General features: G+C 51.7%; 3 protein-coding genes across 5 annotated transcripts; 2 read left to right on the plus strand and 1 right to left on the minus strand.

Annotated features, from left to right (window-relative positions):
• Positions 1-1690: 1690 nt before the first annotated feature.
• Positions 1691-4249, plus strand: NCR3 (natural cytotoxicity triggering receptor 3). 3 transcript variants are annotated; one of them, XM_020897187.2, is made up of 5 exons: positions 1691-1802; positions 1903-1991; positions 3378-3722; positions 3891-3998; positions 4130-4249. In XM_020897187.2, the coding sequence occupies exons 2-5, from the start codon at positions 1949-1951 to the stop codon at positions 4174-4176; spliced, it is 543 nt and encodes a 180-aa protein (XP_020752846.2). In that variant the 5' UTR covers positions 1691-1802; positions 1903-1948; the 3' UTR covers positions 4177-4249. The 3 variants fall into 3 exon arrangements, with proteins under 3 accessions (XP_020752846.2, XP_020752847.2, XP_020752844.2); XM_020897188.2 differs by having other exon boundaries at positions 1692-1802; positions 1935-1991; XM_020897185.2 differs by lacking the exons at positions 1691-1802; positions 1903-1991 and having other exon boundaries at positions 2038-3722.
• Positions 4250-4848: 599 nt separating this feature from the next.
• LST1 (leukocyte specific transcript 1) lies at positions 4849-7303 on the minus strand. The gene is made up of 4 exons (XM_020907680.2): positions 6397-7303; positions 5888-6002; positions 5606-5628; positions 4849-5062 (listed from the first exon to the last, which is right to left on the minus strand). Exons 1-4 carry the CDS (start codon positions 6406-6408, stop codon positions 4919-4921), a joined length of 294 nt encoding a protein of 97 aa, XP_020763339.1. The 5' UTR covers positions 6409-7303; the 3' UTR covers positions 4849-4918.
• Positions 7304-10257: 2954 nt separating this feature from the next.
• Positions 10258-12395, plus strand: LTB (lymphotoxin beta). Its single transcript, XM_020907672.2, has 4 exons — positions 10258-10543; positions 10948-10999; positions 11202-11273; positions 11758-12395. Exons 1-4 carry the CDS (start codon positions 10382-10384, stop codon positions 12210-12212), a joined length of 741 nt encoding a protein of 246 aa, XP_020763331.2. The 5' UTR covers positions 10258-10381; the 3' UTR covers positions 12213-12395.
• The last annotated feature ends 1273 nt before the right edge of the window (positions 12396-13668 follow it).

Consider the following 13668-nt stretch of genomic DNA (forward strand, 5'->3'; position numbering starts at 1 on the left):
CTGTTGTGAAAAGCCATGTATTGCATGCTCTGTGACCACCAGGGGGCAGGCCTTGCTTGCTCTGTCACCTCATTTCCGCACCCTTGGTTAGATGGCCCTGAAGAGGCTGCCACTCCATTCACTGAATGGCTGAGTCAGTCCTTCCCAGACTGTGAGGTACCCGTGTTTGTCTAGGTGGTTCAGAGAGGTTCAATAATTTGTCCAAGATTAGGTAGCTAGTTTGTAGGGGACCTGGCGTTTTGAATACAGCCTGACTCCAAGTCAGCATTCTTAACCAAAAAAAAGCTCCAGATCACTGCTGTGGAAGATGGAGAACTGCATGATCCATGAGTGTGTTGTGAAACAGCAAGAAACTTGGTCAGACAGAAAGAATATGGACCACTATAAAAGGAGTCACAGAGAAAATGTGTGGTGAGGGCTGGGCAGATTTCACCCAGCATTTGTATATGTCATCTTTCTTTTCTATGTGTTGTGTTATCTTATGTAGGTGTGTAATACATATACAAAAGTGTGTGGCACACTTGTACTAATCCATGTGTAACACAAAGTGTCTTTTTTAAAGATAATTAAGTAATCTTGGCTGTGTGGGTCTTTGTTGCTGTGCGAGGGTTCTCTACTTGTGGAGGCAAAGGCCACTCTGGTTGCGGTGTGCAGACTTCTCATTGAAGTGGCTTTTCTTATTGTAAAGCACAGGGTCTAGGCACGTGGGCTTTAATCGCTGCAGCACATGGGTTCAGTAGTTGCAGCAAGGAGGCTCTAGAGTAGTTGCTCTGCAGCAGGTGGAATCTTCCCGGACCAGGGATTGAACCCTTGTCCCCTGCATCGACAAGCCGATTCCTATCCACCGTACCACCAAGGAAGTCCCACAGTGTGTCTCCTTTCCTTTGTGTCTGTAGAAAATGTATTTCCCACAGTGGGGGCACCTTGTAATTTCTCAAGAAATATTAGCTAATGAATGAATAAAATAATAAAGATGACTGAATTTACCTAAATCTGTGGAGAACACACTTGGTCAAGTGGACCTCTTTGAGAGGTGTATTCCTTTAATGGAGATCTGAATCTGAATGAATCCAAACCTCCATCAGCTGCACCCAAGTCAACACAGCCTCAGTGAAACAGGGTGTGTGTGTTAGTCGCTCAGTCATGTCTGACTCTCTGCGACCCCATGGAGTGTTGCCCACCAGACTCCTCTGTCCATGTGATTTTCCCAGCAAGAATACTGGAGTGGGTTTCCATTTCCTTCCCCAGGGGATCTTCCTGACCCAGAGATCAAACCCGGGTCTCTTTACCATCTGAGCTACCACCAAAACAGGGTGATTGCTGTGCAAATACAGCTTCCAGACAAAGCCCCTGGTAACTCGCTGCCGCCGGCACCAGTCAGCTGACTTCTGCTAATCCTCTCATTTACAGAATTTCTTGAGCAACCCTGGCGGAGGGCCCTAATAGGGCCCTAACTCGAGGGGAGGGAATGAATGGGGTGGACCTGGGTGCTGTTGAGCCAAGGGGAGGGGAAGTGGGTTAGCTCTGGGCTCAGAAAAGCTCTTGGAGGCTTATTCTTGGTAAAGGGTTAGTTTTCTTGAACCTCAGAAGATGGGGGAACCACATCCTGATCTCACCCGTCCACCCACCCACCTAAGCATTACCAGCCATCTAAGCCACACCCTTCCCCTCAAACACTTATGCAACTGGCCCCCACTCTACCCCCCTCCTCCTAGCAACGCAGATATCACCGTCCGCAGCATCCTCTTTCCTCAGGGAGGGATGCGTTTGATGCCCGAGGTCCCAGGGAGTTAAGGTCCTTGGTAAGTGATGGGTGAGTCCTGTGTGTCATAGGAAGCTCCCCACCCCCCTCCAGTGACCAAAGGCCTGGTCACAAGTAGTGGGTCATTTTCCTCCACCCAGACCTCACTGCTCACGTCCCTCCTCATCAACAGGAACACCCTCCGACATGGCCCGGTTGCTGTTGTTCATCTTTATCACCATCCATCCAGGTGACAGGGCTTTCTCCCAGGAGCCTGAGGGGCTGGGAGGAGGGAGGATGGGGGAAGATGGACATAGATGTCCCAGGGGAGCAGACTGGGTGGGGGCTGAAAGCAGGGGGTCCCTCTGTAAAGCTGAAACCCAGTGGACTCCTCCAGTTTGCAGTTCCCTCCGTATCAGCCGCTGGGTGGGTCATTCCCCAGCTTCCATACCAGAACTCTTTTCTTCCCAGTGAAAGTTAGTCACTCAGCTGAGTTCCACTCTTTGCACGACCCCATGGACTGCAGCCCTCCAGGCTCCTCTGTCCATGGGATTCTCCAGGCAAGAATACTGGAGAGAGTTGCCATTCCCTTCTTCAGGGGATCTTCCCGACCTGAGGATTGAACATGAGTCTCCCACATTGCAGGTGGATTTTTAACTGACCCACCAGGGAAGCCTTTTTCTTCCCAGCCACCTTCCTAACAAGATAAAGTCTAAATAAGCAGTAGAAAGGGCTTGAAGGAAGGGGTCAGATTTTTTTAAGGGGTCAGTTTAAGTTCGATGAGTTTAATAAGCTTATTAAACTAGGCTTATTATCTAGGGTTTAGATATAATTAGGAGTTTAGGAATTTAATTAAATTTAAGTTAAGTTTCTTAATGAAACTGATTTTAATTACCCAATCTACTCATTAACTAAATGCAGTGTGGATTCCAGACCCACAGCTTCAGCATCAGCAGAGACCTAGGGCAAATTCAAATATTTTGAACTACGGAATAAAATATCCCGGGAGTGGGGCCTGGGAATCTGGTTTAACAAACACTCCAGATGTTTCCAGTGAGCTCTCAAGCTTGAGAATCACTGAAACAGAAGAATGAGTGGTAAATTTCATTAACTAGAGAATTTAATCAAGAATTTTAATAGTTGATGTAATTCATTGATTTAGATGAATTTGGTAGGGATCCCCATCAATTATAGCCATGGCTTCACCTGGAGATTTACTTAATGATCTTTAACAAAAAAAACAGTAAGATGGTATGGTGCAGAATGCTATTAGTACTAAAATAGTACCTGGCATAATATAATTAATGATATTAGTTAACTAGGCAGCCACACTCATTAATGAGCTTCACTTTAATTGTGACAAGTTAAATTTCAGCAAAATGATACTATTGGACAGAGCTAGAGAATGATGGGAGAGGGTAAGAGTTGGTGTGAGAAAGAATTTGAAAAACTGTTTAATAAGCAATGTTAAGAAATTAGATTGGTATAAAGGGTTTAATGAGACAGCTAAAGTGCTTGTCCCTGGGGGCCCTCTGGGGGTGGGGATATAGCAGGGACATTCTACCACAAGTTCTCAGGTCTTTTCTCTCTGGAGTAACTGGGAAGGCGCTCCTCTGGGTCTTCTCTCTGCCCCCAGGATCTTGTGTCCTCTGGGTGTCTCAGCCCCCTGAAATCCGTACCCAGGAGGGGTCCCCCGCCATCCTGCCCTGTTCCTTCAATGCCAGCCAAGGGAGTATGGCCATTGGTTCTGTCACATGGTACCGGGACAAAGTGGCCCCAGGGATGGAAGTGAGGAATGAGACTGCAGAGTTCCAGGGCCGCCTGGCCCCTCTCCCCTCTTCCCGCTTCCTTTATGACCACCAGGCTGAGCTGCACATCCGAGACACCCGAGGCCGTGACGCCGGAGTCTACGTGTGCAGGGTGGAGGTGCTGGGCCTGGGTATCGGCACAGGGAATGGGACCCTGCTGGTGGTGGAGGAAGGTGAGGTGCCAGAAAGCCCTGTCCCCTTGACTGGAGGCCCCACCCTCCCTGATAGTGGAGAGTCCCTCCCCGAGGCCTGCTGCCCTCCCTGGCCTCTGCACACTTCTACCCAGGGCCTCCTCTCCTGAGCCCTTCTCTTCTTCCTTGCACCCTGCCTCCTACATGCAGGACCTCCTCAGCTAGCGGCTGGCACAGTCCTCCTCCTTCGGGCTGGATTCTATGCCTTCAGCTTTCTCTCGGTGGCTATGGGCAGCAGCATATATTACCAGGGCAAATGTGAGTGTTGGAGCTGGGACACACGGGCGTGGAGATGGGAGGGCAAGAGAAGGCTGGAACCGGCAGAGATAGAGACCAAGAAAGAGGAGGAGGGCTGCAGCACTGAACGATTCCTATGGCCTCTCCTCCAGACCACCGTCACAAGGAAACACCCTGTCACTCCTTGGATGGCCTCTGATGAGTTATTCCAGACCCCAGTGATCCCAAGTTCTTCAAGAGACTCTAATAAATTCCTCTCTACCACACCGTCATCCTTCTTATGAGTCTTGTGTATTTCTTGCTCCATCTCCAGATGCTCCAATGTGTCCCATTCTGGATTCTCCCAACTCTTACCTCCTGCTACTAAATCTGGCCTGGAAGGGTCCAAGGAGGGAGCTTCCTAGCAATCCTTCCCCCTCCCACCACCATCCTGGGACTCAGCACTCCTCTCTCTCCTGCCCAAGAGGCTAAGGCCCTTTGTCTTGAGAAGAGTGGAGTATCTGACAGGACTAGTCCTGCTTGTCAATGGCCCACAGGCAAATACTCTTCTCTGAGCTTCAGGGGAGCTTGGGTCCCCAAACACCCTTCCTCACTCAGTGAATCCCCCTACCTGACCCCAGAATGAGTGGGAGGGTAAATCGCTTAGGAGTCTGTTTTTGTATTTAAGAAAGGCCACTTTATTATTATTTTTGGCCACTCAGTAGGCGGGATCTTAGTTCCCCGACCAGGGATCAAACTTGTGCTCCCTGCAGTGGAAGTGTCCAGAGCCTTAAGCACTGGACAGCAAGGGAAGTCCCAGTAATTTAGGTTTTGATCTTGGCCCTGTGGAGCTGGGGCTTGAAATAGATGAAGAAGCCTGAGACACAGAGGGTGGTGAGACCATGGTCTTTACTGGGTGAACCACAGGATGGCCCTGGGTTGGGGGAGGCATCTGCAGGTATTCAGGTGGGTTTGTTCTTGGCAATGCAGGCATAGTCCCCGCTGGGGTCCTCCTTGTTGCCTTCCCTTTCTCGGATGTCAGGTCCCTCCCGTTCAGGCAGCCTCAGCAAGGACGCATAGTGGAGCTCCTCTTTTGAGGCTTGGACCTGGGGCCCGGACAGAGGGCACTGACGGGGTCCCTAGGAGCCTCCCTACCCTGGCCACCCCCCTCCCTAAGTTCTTGCCCTGCCCCCTACTGCCACTGTTTGTTTTTTTTTTTTTTTTCTCACCTCATTGCCTCTGTTTGTGCTCCATCTATAGCTCTCTCTTCATCTCTCTTTCAGTCTATCTTGTCCTTTTCTCTTCGCGTCTCTCTCATTCTCTCATTTTCTCCTCCTTCATCACTCTTAATCTCCTTCTCTTCCTTTTTCTCTTGGTTTCTCTCATTTTCCTTGTGTCTCTCATTCTCTGATTTCTCTCTCTCACTCTGTCTCCAATGTCTCTCATTTCTTCCCCCTCTCTCTCCTTTATTTCCTCTTTCCATCTCTACACATTTACTTTCCTCTCTTTTTCTCATCCCTTATTTCCGTCTTTCTGTTTCTCTCTTATTTCTTGTCTCCCTCATGCTCCTGTTTCTGTCTTTTCTCTTGCTTCCGCAACTCCACCCCCTCTTGTTGCCCCATCACCCACTTCCCTGCCCCCAGACTCACCCAGCTTCTCTCCAGCCTCTTCACTGGAAGAAAAGAAGAAGCTCAGCTTGGACCTGCCCCCATGTCCCTGGTGCCACCTCCCTGCCCTCCTCACTCACTCTCTCCACACCCACAAGGTGTCTCCTCACTTGCCACCCTCCCTGGGGTTCCCACGGCCAAAGCCATGGCCTCTCTCTTTGGACTCTCTCCGCCCGCTCCATCTGACTTCTGCCCCCTTCCTCACACAGGCAGGGTGAGTCAGGGTTGATGAGGGGAGATGAGGGAGGGGCGGTTGGGGCTCACCTCTCCTGTAGAGCCGATACAGGCAGATGGACAGAACGGCCACAAGCAGGAGCAGGAGCGCCCCCAGCCCTAAACCCCCATATTGGTAAAAATCCAATTTTTCACAAAGGCATTGCTGTAGGGAAAAGGGGTAAATATTAGAGGGACCTTTTTTTGCTTCATTTCACCCCACCCCCCTCGTCTGTTGTGAATCTCAGTTTCTCCCTCTAACAGTTTTAGAGACAAAAAAACATTCTCTCAGAGATTCTTCACCCCAGACTGTGTTGACTCACTTCTTACCATAGGTGGCCATCCCTCACCAGTTCCCTCACTCGTTCCCAAGACCATTCACCCTTCAGGAGCTCACCACTGCCACCCTTGTCATCTCTGGGCCTCCCCATGAAGTCTCTTGTTCCCCAGCACTGGTTGGTCCCAAGAGGCCCTGACCACCTACCCAGAACCGCACACACCACTTTTCACCCACTGTTCCCTGTGCACAACCACCCTTCCTGCGCAGAGGGCTACCTTACCGTATTCCCCATGCTTTCAGGACTGAAGACTGACCTGTACACTGGGAAACCTAGCACAGCTCTTCCAGGCTAAATGGCCTGGGGTGAATCACGTGCCCCAAGTTCCTCATACGTAAACTCCGGTGTCTCTGTTACAATAGTTTCCCAGGCTGAGGAGCCTTAGCTCTGTATTAACCCTGAACGGGGCACTTTCTGTTTGTCACTGCTAATCCGCATAACAATGTAGGGTACTATGGTGCCCATTTCCCTGGTGAAGGACCTGAGACTCAAGGCTGGATCCTGACAAGGACATCCAGCCCAGAAGAGGCAGAGTTGGGGTTCAAGGCCAGGTCTGTCCAGCTCCAGAGCCTACCACCTTTCCCCTACCCTAAGCTGACGAGCTGGTTCATAGCAGCCTTTCCAGCACCAGGTAGCTCTAGGTTCTGATGAGGGGGCTGAGGGAGGAGCCGAGGCCTGGCAGGAAAATAGGGAGGGCGGTGTCCAGCACCACCTGGCAGAGCAACTCAGGAAAAGGGGGGCCCCTCCTTGGCTGGTGTGGAGAGCCGCTTCCCTTGAGCAGATATTGCTGGGGCTAAAGTGGGGCATGGAGAAGTGTCTGGGGCCCATAACTTCCCCTAAGACACTTCCTGTCCTACAACCACTGGTTCCTGTTTGAGGGCAAAGAGGGGGCTGCTGACTTCACCCAGAGCCAGATGCACTGACCAGTGTGTGGAAACTGAAACCAACCGGGTTTCCAGAGGATTCCTGGGATTTGTAGGGGTGGGAAGCAGAAGCACAGGTGGAGAGGAGGGCCTGAGGTGGCCATGCTGGGAAGTAGGGGTGGAAGAGGATGGTTTATACTTCTTTGGGGAGCAAAGACAGAGGCTGGACAGAGAGGTCCTCCAGGGCCCGGGGAACCTCAAAACTATATTTTCCCTTCCCTTATCTTAGACTCACCTCACTCTGGGGTATGACTGCCCTCTCCCTGGATTTCCTCCCTGAGGGTCCCAGCTTACCCAGAGCCTGTGGTCTGCGGGTGAATGGACTGCATGGCCGGAGCTGCCTTGGAGTGGTGTTGCCACCTCAGATATTCCTGCCCCTCCGCTGGTTTAACTTCTCCCCCAGCCTGGGTGCCTCCCAGCATGATCAGGAGAGGAAGTTAGGCTCTGAGGGTTGGGGTTACAACGTCTTTTCCTTTCAGACTCCGAGGACTGTAACTCAGCCTGTCATCTCCTTCCACCCCAGCCATCCTGTTGATTCTGCAATCGTCAGTGATCATGTACCCTCTAGATGCCTGCCCAGATTCATTTTCCCTAATTATACTGGGTCCCTGAGAGCCATGATCCTGGTATGTGTGGACATACGCCCCCAGCTGCCAAGACAAACTAGGAGGGCTGGTGGGTTTGGGTAACTCTCCTGATATTCTGGAGCTGTATCTAACAGGGCACTTGATTGACTGATGAACAACAGGAGAGTCAGAGACAGCCAGACTTGATCTACATGAGCACTGCTGATAGATCTAAGACAGAAAGTTGATGACAAGGTGGTGTTGGGGAAGGAGGTGCAGGCAACCCAGGTGGATTTCCTGCAGGGAGCAGCATTCTGATGTTGAGCACATAAGTAAGGGCAGTAGTCGAAGGCCTTCTGGATAGAGACCTGGATGAAGGAGAGGGAGATGGATGCTGGCGGATGGCACACCTAGTCCTTGAGGAAGGTGAAGACTGGGGAGCTCACATGGAAACAGGGACTGGAGAGAAGATCTGGTGCCTGGGCCCATAAGCATTTGCATTTCCTTCTCCAAATTCAGAAACTTTCTGCTACTTCTTTCCCTTCCACCATCCACAGTGGTCCCCATGCAGGACAGTAGGACAATATTTTTTTTAATGTTTTATTATTAAAATGTTCAAACAGAAAAAATTTGAAGGAATTATACAATGAACTTATTCCTACCATCTAGATTCTATAATTAATATTCTTCCATACATTTGCTCTATCACATATCTATCAATCCATCTCATTTTTTGATGTTTTTCAAAGTTGCAGACATCAGTACATTTTACCTCTAACCCTTTACCATGCTTATCATTGACTTGAATTCAGTATTTGTTTCCCCATTTCTTTTTTAGGGGGTTGGTGAGGAAGGCAAGATTTACATACCCTGAAATGGACAAATCTGAACTCAGCACTCAGTTCTTAAACTGTCTTGTGGTTAAGGTTATAGAGCCAGACTACCTGGGTTCAAATCCTGACTCTGCCACTCCTGTGTGACCTTACAGAAGTTCTTTAACCTCCCTGTGCCTCAGTTTCCTCTTAGAGTTTTTATCAGGATTAAAAGCATTATTATATAGGACTTCCCTAGCAGTCTAGTGGTTAAGAATTTGTGCTTCCACTGCAGGGTGCATGGGTTCCATCTCTGGTTGGGGAACTAGGATCCTGCATGTTGTACATTGTGGCTCCCCACAAAAAAGCATTATTATATATAAAATGTGTAGATCAGTGGCAGGCACACACCAAATGCTGTTTATATATATATATATATATATATATATATATATATATATATATATATAAGCTATATATATATATATATTAGCTACATTATTATTATTATTATCTGAACATACAGAGGACCTTTGCCAACAAAGATCCGTCTAGTCAAAGCTATGGTTTTTCCAGTAGTCATGTATGGATGTGAGAGTTGGACCATAAAGAAAGCTGAGTGCCAAAGGACTGATGCTTTTGAACTGTGGTTGGAGAAGACTTTTGAGAGTCCCTTGGACTGCAAGGAGATCCAGCCAGTCCATCCTAAAGGAAATGAAAAGACTGATGCTGAAGCTGAAACTCCAATAATTTGGCCACCTGATGTGAAGAACCGACTCATTGGAAAAGACCCTAATGCTGGGAAAGATTGAAGGCAGAAGGAGAAGGAGACGACAGAAGATGAGATGGTTGGATGGCATCACCAACTCAATGGACATGAGTTTGAGCAAGCTCCAGAAGTTGGTGATAGACAGGGAAGCCTGGCATGCTGCAGTCCACAGGGTTGCAAAGAGTCGGACATGACTGAGCGACTGAACTGAACAGAACTGAACCCACAGAGGTATCAAGAAAGGGAAATGATCTGGGACCATTTCCAACTCCCTTGACCTGGTCTTTCTTCCCTTCATCTCCTACTGCTCTGCCTCCTATACCATTCATTTTGTCCTTACTGCTTTCTTTTGCTTACTCATTCAATCTTCTGTCCTTTCTTCACTTAACACTTAGTCAGCTTGGGGCTCATTCTAGACTGCAAAGCTCTTTGTGGGTGGGTGCTCATTGCACTCCTGTCTACACTCTGCGTAACAAGGAAAGTGATGCTCTATTTCCATCCCTCATCAGTGAGTTAACAGTCAGTGGTGAGGCTGAGGACCTCTTCAGCTGCCATTACCATGGACTGGCTTAGCTCTGTCTTTCTCACCCAGGTCTGGGGGGTTGGAGGGAACAAGGGAATGGGAAAAGGAGGTCAGTTGAGCATGGGGACAAGTTCTTCTTAGGGACCCAGACACCCATCCCTGAAGACTCCAGTTCTCGTCCTCCTGTTCCAGCCCTTGGTCTCAGGGGTGTGGATGCAGCCTTCCCCTCAGCACCCACCTCTGGGGTACAGAAGATTGCAGACCCCACTGGCAATCTGGAGCAATCTGTGTGTTCTCACTGTAGCTGCCCGACTTACAGCAAGCTAGCTTCCCTCCCAGGGCCTCAGTCAGTTTTCCTTCCCACTGAGTCAGAAGATCTCTCAGTCCCCCTCCGGCTCTACCCTGAAAACCTGTCTCTTCACCTCCGACTCCTTCCCCAGTTCAGAGAACCCAGGCATCCAGCTGCCTCACCCTAGCTCTGGGTAAACAGGAAGCAGGGTCAGGGGAGCAGGGGTGTGCGGAAAGTCCCAGCCAGGTGTATGGGTCTTTGGGGAGAGTGTGGCCCCACCCCTGAGGTATGAAAGCCCCCCTGCCCTGGCCCTAGCTCAGACTCCATGGGGGAACGGGGGCTGGAGGGCCGGGGTAGGAGGCCCCAGCGGAAAGGATGCCTGCTGCTGGCTGTGGCAGGAGTCACTTCCCTGGTGACCCTCCTGCTGGCCGTGCCCATCACTGTTGTGGCTGTGCTGGCCTTGGTGCCCCAGGAGCAGGAAGGATTGGTGAGTGGCTACAGTAAACCCTCCACGGGCCAGCTATTGCCAATGCTCACTCACCTCTGGCTATGCCCCTTGCCTTATCCTGCTCAGCTGGCTTGGCTGTCCCCAGTGTGGGGATGTCTTGTCTGTCTCTTTGCTGGTCCTCTTTTCATGTTCATGTGATGCTGTCGTGTCCCGATGTCACCAAGCCCCTTCCTGGTCATCTGTATGTCTCTTCTCCTCCTCCCAAGACATACTAAGGCCTCTGTCTCTCTGCTCAAGTACAGCCACCTCGCTTGCTCTCCATTCCAGGGAGGTGTGTGTGGAGGCTGGGGCTGGTGGGAGAAACCCCTATGCTGGGAATGGGAGCGCTGGTGGTTGGCATCAGTTAAGAGGGAACTCTGGGCGCTGTGACCCCACCCACTCAGGTAACAGGGACGGCTGACCCCGGCGTCCAGGCACCTGCCCATCAGCGATTTGGTAAGAGCCCACCATTTTACCCTCCCTCCCTGGCTCTGCCCCTCAGGGTCTCCCAGCTCCCAACCATCTGCATCCCCAGATACTCTCTTCCTCCAGGAATCCAGATGCCCCATCCCTGAGCCCTGGCACCTTGTCCTCTGGGGGTGGCCATGCGTGGGTGGCCGCCCTGCCCCCAACCGTGGACTCTTCCTACCCCTTCCAGAGTCCGGGGAGCTGCCTGAGGAGGACTCAGAAACTGATCTCAGCCCTAGGCTCCCAGCTGCCCATCTCATTGGTAAGGATCCCCATCTCATTGGTAAGGATCCCATCTCATTGATAAGGACCCCATCTCATTGGTAAGGACCTCACGGACCTGAAGGGTCCAGGGGTGCCAGTTCTGCTCACCCACGGTTAGAGTCCCTTTGCTCTGTCACTGCGGTGCTCCTTTGCCCACCCACTTGACCGCAGCTATCTTGCCCACCCTTCGGCTCCACCAGCGTTCTAGCCTCTTGCGTCCCCGCCCCACTCCCGGGAGGAGGGAAAACCCGGCCTGGATCTGTCCACCTCAGCACTCCGCACCGCACACCCAGATGCCGTCAGTCCCAACTCGTACTCATTACAGGGGAGCGCCATCAGCCCGCTCCCCCACCCAGCTGGCTCCTGCAGGGGGTTAAAAGCCCCCAGTGTCCCCCATGCCCACCCTCCCAGAAGCCTCCGGCCTGGATCACTCCTTTCAGGATCTGATTTCCTAGAGAGCCGATGGGCCCGTTTCTCTGCAGGCGCTTGGACCACGGGGCAGGGGCTAGGCTGGGAGGCGAAGAAAGAAGAGGCGTTTCTGAGGAGCGGGACGCGGTTCTCGGGCGCAGAAGGGCTGGCCCTCCCGCAGGACGGCCTCTATTACCTTTACTGTCACGTCGGCTACCGGGGTCGGGCGCCCCCTCCCGGCGTGGACCCCCTGGACCGCTCGGTCACGCTGCTCAGCCGGCTGTACCGGGCGGGGGGCGCCTATGGATCGGGGACCCCCGAGCTGCTGCTGGAGGGTGCGGAGACCGTGACACCTGTCTCGGACCCCGCCAGGAGGCAAGAATATGGGCCCCTCTGGTACACGAGCGTGGGGTTCGGTGGCCTGGTGCAGCTCCGGAGGGGCGAGAGGGTGTACGTCAATATCAGTCACCCCGACATGGTGGACTACAGGAGGGGAAAGACCTTCTTCGGGGCGGTGATGGTGGGGTGAAGGCTATCTGCATCCCTAAAAACAACTACTGCCTGATGAGAGTATGTGAATGAATCAGCCCAATTACTGGGGACCCAGACACCAGGGACCCCATGGCTATGTGGAAAATGTAGATGACTGTTTGGAAACTGATTTTTGAGACCGATGAAAATAAAGAATGTAAACTTTAATGCTGCCAATACAGATGCTGAGATGCTAAGGTGTCTTCATTCAGGGTAGATACACAAGTGTGGGTTAAATATTCTCGGTATTTTTCTGGTTGCTTGAAACAATTCATAGCACTTGGCATGGCCTCTGTTCCCTGGGGTGGGGGATCTGTGGGTTCCACCCACCCTTGCCTCTGGATGAATTTTCCCCGACATTAGCCCATTTGGAGAGTAAGAAGGAAAGGGCCCTCCACAAATGCCAAAGCATCTCCCAGCACCCTGATTCTCAAGGCCACACGGTCCCCCCAGACTCAGCACTGCACTCTTCTCTCTTGGGTCCATCCCAGTAGTGGGGGGTGGGGATCATTGCAGGGGAAGGCAAGCACCACTCAGAATGGCGCAGTCAGCAGAGTAAACCTGAATAGGGCTGATAGTGAAGCCCTGAGCAGATCAGCACTTATTCTCTGCTAGCTGCCCCATTAGCCACAGTCAAGAGCCACAGCTGGGGGGTGGGGTGGTGGAATGGTGGGGTGTGTGTGTGTGTGTGTGTGTGTGTGTGTGTGTGTGTGAAGAGTGGGGTAAAGGGAGGGGGCTGAAGGCGAGAGTTGGGAGGGTGATTGAAAAAGGGAGATTCGGGGGGCGGGGGTTGGGGGCGGGGGTGGGGGGGTTTAGTGCCTGAGGACACCAGGGAGAACCTGGAGAGGAGGGGGAGGAAGAAAAACTGATGCCACCTGGCTCAAGGAGGGATGGCACAGCCTCCCCACTCATTCACACTTCCATAAGTGTGAATTCACACTTGTCCATAAGTGGGCAAGTGTGGGGGCCTCAGGGTGAGCAGCCGCCTCACTCCACGACTGACTTTCAGCCTGGGGCTGGAGGAGATGGAGGAGGAGCCAGGGCTCTATCTAGGTTACCCCAGTGGGTCACCCCACCTCTGCGGCACACCGCATGGTTTTTCCCCTTGCCTGGCAACCCTAGCAAGAAGGAAAGCCCAGCCAGGGGTCCCACTCTCTGAGTCTTTATTTCTGACTCCATATTTGTCTTTGATTCTGTGTCCGGAAGAGGCTTCCTGGAGGGGCAGAATGCATTTCTCTTTCCACTTCACCTACCTCACGTCCCTCTCATCATTCACCAAAAATCAGGGAGACCAAGCTGGCATGGGGGGGTGGGGAGCAGGGTGGTCCTTCACCTACATCTTATTGTTTGTTTGTTTTTCTTTCTTTGTTTTTTAATCTTCTTCCTCCTCTTCACTTCCATCCACTGAGAGATGGAAGTGGGTAGAAGATTGGGGCCTGGAAAAAGGGAGAAAG

The sequence above is a fragment of the Odocoileus virginianus genome, chromosome 27 (genome assembly GCF_023699985.2).
Source record: "Odocoileus virginianus isolate 20LAN1187 ecotype Illinois chromosome 27, Ovbor_1.2, whole genome shotgun sequence".
Lineage (NCBI taxonomy): Eukaryota > Metazoa > Chordata > Mammalia > Artiodactyla > Cervidae > Odocoileus > Odocoileus virginianus.